General features: G+C 54.9%; 1 protein-coding gene across 1 annotated transcript; it reads right to left on the bottom strand.

Annotated features, from left to right (window-relative positions):
* Positions 1–5240: 5240 nt before the first annotated feature.
* On the bottom strand, positions 5241–6307 carry IGFBP5 (insulin like growth factor binding protein 5; the record flags this gene model as incomplete). The annotated part of the gene is made up of 3 exons (XM_009647168.2): positions 5241–5372; positions 5785–5904; positions 6081–6307. Coding segments are annotated over 3 exons (479 nt in total), but the record flags the coding sequence as incomplete, so codon positions are not given.
* Positions 6308–9174: the final 2867 nt, after the last annotated feature.

A 9174-nucleotide genomic window follows, 5' to 3' on the forward strand; every position in this document is an offset into this window, starting at 1 on the left:
TCCCCCACCTCACTCGCTGGGGGTAGCAGTTTTGGCCCCAGCTGTGCTATGGGGTGAGAAGGCCATCGGGGGCGGGGTGGTTGTGCCAGCCCTGAGTGGTCCCCAGCGGGGGCCACAGGTGGCGATTTTGCCTCTTACCCTGCTCTTGGCACATGGGGTGATGCTGTCAGTCGGGTGGATGGAGGGGATGGGGGGGCGCAGGAGGAGGGAGATGAGGGGTTGTGTGGGAGGATGAAGGGTGATGGCTGTGCGGGTGGAGACGGGGGGGTCAGATCTGACACTGGGGAGGACATTGGTGAGTGGGAAGGGCCACTGAGGGCTACCGCGAGGTGTCTGAGGACCACAGCCTGGCTGGGCTGGGCTGCCACAGGGATGGCACGGGGATGCTCCTGCACCCTGGGACCCTGGGGCAAATCTTGCCAAGTTGAGCCCAGAGTTCTGAGGCTCAAATATCACATCAGATCCCCAACTGGGGGGGGGGCTCACTTTGGGACAGCAGCTGGGGGCTCAGCATCACCAGCAGCCAGGCTCTCTCCCCCCGTAACCCAGCTGAATGCGGGTGCTGTGCCCCGCTGCCACATTCATGCAAACAAATCGCTAAAAAAATAAAATAGGGCAGCTCTGCTTTAAGGACGCTCTAAACTCAAACTTGCAGTTTTACTACTGACTTTTAGCAGATTGTTTTGGTATCAAAAGCTCTCCTAAACCATTGCCACCCTGCATGGCCAGCCGGGGGATGCTCGGGGCCGGAGCAGCAGGCTGGCAGGCCCCGGCACACGGACGCTGCACGAGGGTCAGGCACAAGCTAACTGAATGCATAACTTTATTAAATAAATGCTTTGTCATGAGAAAAGACAAAGATCAAAGAGTAACATAAATTATAAGTTGAATAAATAGTATACAGCAATCTTCACTTTTTAATAAAATGTGAGATTTTTTTTTTTTTAAGTACAAAATGCTAAACAGAGCATTAAGCTCTTCTTCCATTGTCAGTTTTTCACAAACTGCTTTTTTTTTTCCCACCAGTAAGATTATGAGTATTTCTTGTTTACTGGAAAAAAAAAAAACAACAAAACCAAAACAAAACGAAACAACAGAGCTACCGTATGTATGTAAAGCTATAAAAAGCTACCGTAAAATGTGTAGTGAGTATTGCTTAAAGATAAAAACCAGGCAGGAAACTCGGAATCTGGTGTGTTTAACAACTGTGTTACAACGGTGGGTAACGTGCGCGGTGACGTCTGTCCCGGTGGCAGTGGCGGGGGCTGAAAGGCTGGTGGGGCTGGGGAGGGGGGGCACAGTAGGCAGGGCTCCTAGCCAGGGCCAGGACAGCGGTCTGGAAGCGAGGTGAACTGTCGGTCCTTAAATATACAATGCTCCGTTCGGGAAAAAAAAATCAACAACAACAACAAACAACAACAAAAAAAAACCCCAAAACAAAAAGAAAGTTTTCATGGGGAAGGGGGAGAAAAAGTGAAGGGGGAGGGAGAGAGCAGAGAAATAGTGCAAAATGCTCTTGTACTAGTGGTTTTCGAAGTCCACTGCAGTACAGACAAGGGGTAGCCCAGCCGCTGAGCGCCGCTCCCCGGGGAGATGTGGTGGAAGGGCTGTCCTGACCCCTGCGCCATCCTTGCCTTCTTCCCAGCCAGCATCCCGGGTACCAGCGCAGGCTCGGTGCAAACACCGCGGCCGGAGACTCCCGAGCCTCGCACCTCCCCCTGATGCACGAATTGCCAGCATCTCCCTGTGTGCCTCAACCCCCCACCACCCTCCCCAGCTCCTAAATCTGCCCCTTTTGGTTTTCGCACCCCAAATGCAAAGGGGTGCTGCTGGGTGCTGAGGACAGGAGCACCTCGTCACTGCCACCCCAGGGGGTGGCCACCCCTCCTGAAGCCGCTCTCACCCCCAGTCCAACCCCGGTCCTAAATATTAGTGCAGCCTGCAAACAGCCTCGTCCTGCCGGGATCCTCGAGGGAGCGGGTGGCCAGGGGGTCACTTGGTGCCCTGTCCCAGGAGCCAAGGTGGCTTTGGGGGGTGAGGGTGTTGCAGTCCCCTCCTCACATCCTCCTACCCCCAGGTTGGTGGGGACATTGCAGTCCCAGTGCTGGATGTGCAGGGGGGAGGGAGGCTATGCGGGATCGATTTTGGTGCTCAGGGCTCCCGGGCCTATGGCTGAGACTCACTTTGTAGGGGGGAGGTCGGGGAGGCACCCTGTGTCTCCCTCCCAGTGTCACCGTGGTGGCCACATCATGAGGCTGACACCTTGTGAGCTGACCCTCGCCCTGCAAAAGCATCAGCCCTGAAAGACAAGGTCCATGGGGAGCTGCTGCTCTGCCTGCTCCCATCCTGCATCCCGCCCCGGCGGCACGTCTTCTTTCTCTGCAGCCAAAGGCTTTCAAGTTTTGGGAAATCAAACAACAAAACAAACAAACAAACAAACAAAAAAGCAAGAAAGACGGAGAGAGAAGGAGGGAAGGGCCCTAGGGAAGGCGGTACTGGCCTGTAACAGTCAGGAGGTTTTGCATGGGGATGGACAAGCGGAGATGGGAGACAGTGGCGACAATGGCGACCTGTGGCCCCTGGGATTGGCACAGGCTCCTCCTCCTCCTCCACCTGCCTTCTTTACCCCATTCTTCACCCCAACTTCCCCGCACCATTAACCCCCCACCCTTGTCAAACCGACCCTGCTCCATCAGCCCTGCAGAGCCCGGAGGGGTGCCTCCCTTGGCCTCAGTACCCACCATGCTCCCCTCCAGCAATGTCGGGGTCACCCCATTCCTGTGGGTTTTTTGGGGGGACAGGTCTGCATTTTGTAGCACCTCCTTCTTTTCGGCAAGGGAAAACACCTCGCCCCCAGCTCCAAACAAGCCCCACTGGGTCTCCGTGGAAGTCCATCAGGGAAACTCACCCCCACCATAACTCTGGGGGAAATATCTGCAGGGTGTCCAGTCCTGCTCTCGATCGAGGCAAGTGTCCCAGTGGGGGGGTCTGTGGGGTGCTCAGGGGAGCGATGCCACGCCGTGGGAGGCTATGAGGGTGCCCAAGCCATGATGGAGAGGCACGTCTGCTGGAGCCCCTCAGTGTTGAATCCCCTTTGTCCCATCCCTGCTGGCGGGGAGCTGGTGGCACTGCGGACCCCCTTTCCTCCCTGCCCAGCTCCGGCATGCTCAAAGGGGCTTTGGGGGTGCAGAAACCTTCCCCCTGAGATCAGCCATGTCCTTTGGGCAGTGCCAGCTGCCAGCTCCAGCCATGGTGGTGGGATGTGGTCCCTGGTGGGTGTGTGTTTGCCCATTGGGACCGCAGGACCCAGACCCCATGGCTTGCTTTCCTTTCTTTCCTTCCCTTCACTGCAGGTTCTCCTTCGAGCACCAACATCCTGGAGACCCTTGTCACGGGGAAACGAGAGGCAACAGTCCCAAAAATCGAATGGAAAAATTAAAATGAACAAAGAAGTCAGGAAGGCAGCTCTCAGCACGCCTGAGTCAGTGGGTGTCCGCGGCGTGGTGGCTGCTGTCACTCAGTAAGGAGCTGGATCCCAGGGTAAAGGGAGGGCCCGTGGCAGGATCTTACTGCAGGGTGGCGGGAATCAGCTGTGGCAACGTGAGCAGTATCCTCAATGTGAAAGGATGGAGACCGGCATTTTCCTACCCACGGGGAAGGCTATAAACCAGCCTTAACAAAAAATCCATGACAAAACAAAGTGTAGGTTTGTTTTTTTTTTCCCTTGGAGCAAACCACATTTTTGGCTGTGAAAAAAAAAAAAAAGTAAAATAAAATAAAAATCTCCATAGTTGTTCTTCCTCATGGCAGCAAAGGGTGGTGAAGAGTTTTGGCCCCGATCCCCCTGTCCCCACGTAGGGATGCTTCAGTCTGGACAGTGATGGAGTATCTGTGGGGTCGGCTCGGATGCAGCCCTCGGCGTCGGCGGGACCCTGATCCCACAGGCACCGATGCTCCTCTGTAAGTCTGCTCCCGTGCTTAGTCCGGCAGGTTATTATTATTTTTTGGGAGGGGGCAGCACCTCTCCCCCTGCTTACAGTTAAGCCCTCCAGATTGCAGGTTTTGAGGCGAAGTTTTGCAAGGGGGAAAAGCTGCATCTGTGCACACGCATGCTCACAACTCACGCACTCAGGCGACAAACGCTTCCACACCTGGATGGACAACGGTCAGAGTCCCGCTTGTCCAAAAAAGATTTCTGACCTCCCATTTGAGAGGAACTGGATGGAGAAGGATAGCTTTCCTTTTTGGATGATTTCTTTTCGAAGTGCACGAATATTTTTGTGGGGGGTATTCATGCCGTTGCAGGAGCTGTGTTTCCCTCCCCGGCTCATCTCCAGACACAAAGCCAGCAGTCCCCACTCCTCCTCCTGATGTGTCAAAATCTGCTGGGTTCCGGGGTGGTCATTTGAGGCTGAAGTCAAATCAAATCAACTTGAGTGAGTCCCAGCAATGTGGGGAGGAGACTCCAGAGGACTGCAGCGAGGAGGGGGACACTGGTGGCTGCAAGGTCTTCTCTTGAGACCCTGTAGAAAATGACTGGCTAACACCACCACCACCACCACCACCCCCAAAAAAAAAATTGAACCTGCCTGAAACCCATACTGGAAAATCACCAACTTGGAGACCTTCCTACATCGGAGTGGCCTCTGCTCGCGGCAGGGGTCATGGGTGGCATTTGGGAGAGGCACGGGATGGAGGAGCAGCCGCGTCTGGTTTGTCTCTGGCTCTGTCCTTTCCTTGCTGAGTCCTTGTTGTCATCAAGAGGCTGCTGTAGATTCCGAGTCCTCAGTTTCTTCAGGGTTTGTTTTTCTCTTTTCTCTTATCTCTTTTTTCTTTTCTTGTCTCTTTTTTCTTTTCTTGTCTCTTTTCTTTTCTTTTCTTTTCTTTTCTTTTCTTTTCTTTTCTTTTCTTTTCTTTTCTTTTCTTTTCTTTTCTTTTCTTTTCTTTTTTCTTTTCTTTTCTTTTTTCTTTTCCTTTTTTCTTTCCTTTTCTTTTTTCTTTTCTTTTCCTTTTTTCTTTCTCTTTTCCTTCCTTTACTTCTTTCTTTCCCTTTCTTTTTTTTCCTTTTCCTTCCTTTCTCTTTTTTCTTTTCCTTCCTTTCTCTTTTTTCTTTTCCTTTCTTTTTTTCTTCTTACATGAGATGAAAGGAATCGGAGTCCCGGGGCGCAGGGAGGTGCAGAGGGGAGGGTGGAAGGGAGCCTGGGTAGGTAGTGATGGGGCGGAGGGAGGGGAATGCGGCTTCACTCCACGTTGCTGCTGTCGAACGCGTGGCACTGCAGGTCTCCGCTCAGGTAGTCAGTCCCTGGCAGCTTCATGCCGTATTTGTCCACGCACCAACACAGCCCACGCTTCCGGCCTCGGGAGGGCTTGCACTGGAGAGACACCCAAGGGCAGAGATCAGGAGCTGGCCACCAGATGCCACATGGCTCCCTCGTGCTGGGGATCAGGATTAGCCCTGTGCTTTGCCCCTTTCAACCCGGCAATGCAACCCCCTGGGTAGCACCTAGCTCCTGCTCCCTGCTTTCTGCACATCTCCAACCCTGCTGCTATCCCAGCCCGAGGCTCTCTGACTTTTCCTCCTCCCACACCAGCTCCTTCAGGATGCTCGCCTCAGGCTGGACAGCACTTGGAGCCATCAGCAAGGCCACCCACCACCAACTGTGCCTGGAGACACTCACAGCAACCTCCCCACCAGCCCAGCAGAGGAGAAACCTCCATCCTTTCCACCCAAGGCAGCGGACCCTCCCTGGGTAGGAAGCATCTCTCCATGGGGCTCTTTCTTACCTGCTTCCTCTTGTAGAAGCCTTTTCGGTCGCAGTTGGGGAGGTGGACGGCGCGGGGGACCATCCGCTGGCTGCTCTTGAGCTCCTGCAGGGATGCCTCCATGTGCCTGCGGCAGGGGCCCTGCAAGCAGGGAGAAGATGGAGCATGAGAAGGGGAGCACTCTGCAGCAAGTCTCCAGCTGCAAATGCCCCCAGGGCCCCTGTCCCCCCCACCGGCACCTGCTTCCCAGGGGGACATAGCCCTCCCACAGCCCCCTGCCCACATGAGCTCTGCAGAGGGAAGGCGAAGGCACCCACCAGCTCAAACTCTTGCCGCAGCTCAGGGATGACAACGCGGGGGTGCGCCGTGTTCTCCGCCATGCCCACGAACTTGGCCAGGGTCAGCTTCTTCCGGCGGTCCTTCTTCAGGGCCTCAGCCTTGAGCTCGGAGAGGCGCCCGTGCTTGGGCCGGTAGGCCTTGGGTGGGTAGGTCTCCTCTGTCATCTCCGACGTCGTCGGCTCCTCATGCTCTCGGGATTCCCGTTCTGGAAGGGAACGGGTACCAAACCATCAGGTCTCCATGAGCTGACTGGGGCTTGCTTTTGCACAGAGAGCCTCCTGTCCGACCCCAGAGGACATCTTTGCAGCAGGCAGGATGGGAACAGATGACCAAAGGAATCCTTTTCCCCGCTGCTGCCTACAGCCCTGGCTTTATCCCACTGTGTGGGACTTGGTGTGGCTTTCGTGTGACCCCCGAGCTCAGGACAGAAAGGTGTCTGAGGGCACAGAGGAGATGGGTGTCATGATGGGCTCCTACACACAAGGCCACCATCATTTGCAGTGTGTCAGTGGAGAAGGACTGCTGGGAAGATTATTCCAAACCCAGAAAGGAACAGAGGACACACAAAATATGGCAGAGAAGCCTCTCTTTAGCCATGGTGAGAGGATTAAGTGACAAGCTCACGCCCCACCCTGCCTTGCAGATGCAAGTGCAAAAGCCAGGGATGCTTGAAGATGAGACAACTCCAAAGTCAAGGTCAATCCCACAGCAAAGTCACTACGTGACTGGGCAGATGCTTCGGCAGTGATGCCGAAGATGTGGCTGACAAGTGCTGGGATGTCCAGGGTCCTCAGTCTGCAGCCCCATGCTCATGGGACTGAACCAGCCCTCATCTGCTGGCACCCACCGAGCAGCTGGCAAAGCCCAGGGTAACGCTGCTGAGCGGTGCTGCCCAGCCATAGCTGCCACCCATGGTACCAACAGCAAGGGAGGAGCACATTTAGGGTCTGCCCATGGCAGCCACCTTCCTATGCACCCCCCTGGATCGCCCCAGCATGACCTGTGCCAGCAGGATGCAGTCAGGAGCCCTGCACGGTTATATATAGGAGAGAGCTGGTGACAGTCTAAACTTAGATGACTTGTGACATTTAGTACAGCCACCAGAGTGAAAAAGGGTTATTTCTGGATTAAATTTGAATAGAGTTTAAGGCTCTTGAAGCTCCTGTTCTCCCAGTCCCTCGTTCCCAGAAGCTCTGCGCTGATGCCAGGTTTGTGCTGGGACCAGCGGGCAGGCACGGGGAAACCCACTGCAACGGGAGGAAAAGCATCAGAGCGGCTGAAATCCCTCCCTGCACGGTGTCTCCTGTCACTTTGATGCCAGCGAACCTGGCTCATCCTCTCCTGCAACCCTATGGTTAAGACAGCAGGGAACCAATTTTGCCCTTCCTTCCAGTATCACTGTTGGGACAAAAGAAAAAGGCTCAGGGTGAAAATAAAAGTGGACAACACTCCTCCCCCCCCCCCCCCAACAAAGCAAACAGGAGTCTCCCTGAAGACTGGCTGCTCCCTGGAGCCCAGACACACGCCCGGGAGAGAGACGATGGCTCTGCCCCACCAGGCTGCTCAGGGCTGCCTGGGGGACACCTGGCAAGGGGGACAGGCACCACTGGCCTGTCACCCCCCCAGCTGGGTGGCCTTGGAGGTGGCTGAGGGGACAGGCTGCTTGCCGCACCCCCAAGCCTGCCACGGCTGCCAGTCTCCCCTCCCTCCTTGCCAAGGTGGACCTGCCCTTTCCCAGCAAAACTGGAAAGTTTTCCATGGTCATTTACTTTATTAAAGCAGCCTTTTTTTTTCTCTTTCCACAAGAGCAGAGCTGGGTCAGCATCCCAGACTCAACACCCTCCTAACTGCCCACAGCAACGAAAATAACCCCATGCACCATCCCCGGGACTTGCACGTATCCCCGGGATGGGATTCTCCTGCCATTTAGCCCCATGACGCTCATCTCTTTGGGGTTTTTTTTCTTGCTGCAGGACTCAAAGGCCCCCACAGGTTGGGGCTCCTCTATTATAAGGGGATGACAGATACGAGATAGGGAAAAAATTGATTAAATCGGGAATGATCTTGTCCTGCAGGAAATTACACTGTACAAGGTGCAGTAGAAGAGCATCCTTTAACACAAAGATGTTGCAGCAGTCCGAGGTCTGAAAGGAGACTGGAGAGATCCGCAGTGACTAAGCCCTTCCATGGCAATGAAACACGCTGTGATCTGTCCCAGGAATCCCCGCTGGCACCGGCTGCCAGGGCCGGACACAGCAGAGCCAGGGCATCTGCCTGGGCTGCCCTGTGGTAATTAGGGGAGGGGAGGATTCACACCGGCACAGGCAACCCTACAATAACACAAGAGGGGCACAGCTCATTGCCTCTGCAATAACAAATATGAGAGGCACAGCTACCTGGGCAAACCTAAAATAACAAACAGATGGGACAAAGCAGCAAGGATTCAGTCAGAAAAACAGCACGGGGTGTCCAGTCCCTGGGACTCACGGTGCAATGGGTGTTTGCAGTGGCTCAGCCTAATCGTACGGTCAACAGCTTCAGCCTCTGTAAGCGCCTTATTTCTCTGCTTCTTGCAATCTGCCAGCCAGCCAGAGAGGGCTGTGAGCCGGGGACTAACGTTGGAGACCTTTTGGTGAGGAGAAATGGGAGTCACAGGAGCCCAGTGCTCTGCAGAGGGAGCGGAGGGCTGGAGTGCATTGAAAGCTGCCCAGCTGCCAGCCCAAGTCCAGTGCTTCCTGAAGGGACAAAAAGGGACCTGGAACTGACCCCCTTTACCCTCTCCGGCATGCATGGGTCCCTGCTCAAGTAGCGATATGACAAGGAATGGCTGTGGTGGGACTCCCACGTCTGCTGCTCAGCAGTGGTGTCTAGTTTGGGTCTTTATTTCCCAGTGAGAGCCCCATGGATGCCTTGGAGGGATCCCTTTCCTCCACCCTCTGATGTTTTTTATAGCCTGATGCCTGGCTAGCCTGGAGGTGAGACCTGGGCTGTAGCCATCTCAAGGGGATGTTGACCCTACAGCCAAGGCAGGAGACTGAACTCAACTCAGAGGCACCCCATGGCTTTGTGTCT

The sequence above is a fragment of the Egretta garzetta genome, unplaced genomic scaffold (assembly GCF_000687185.1).
Source record: "Egretta garzetta isolate BGI_Z169 unplaced genomic scaffold, ASM68718v1 scaffold759, whole genome shotgun sequence".
NCBI lineage: Eukaryota > Metazoa > Chordata > Aves > Pelecaniformes > Ardeidae > Egretta > Egretta garzetta.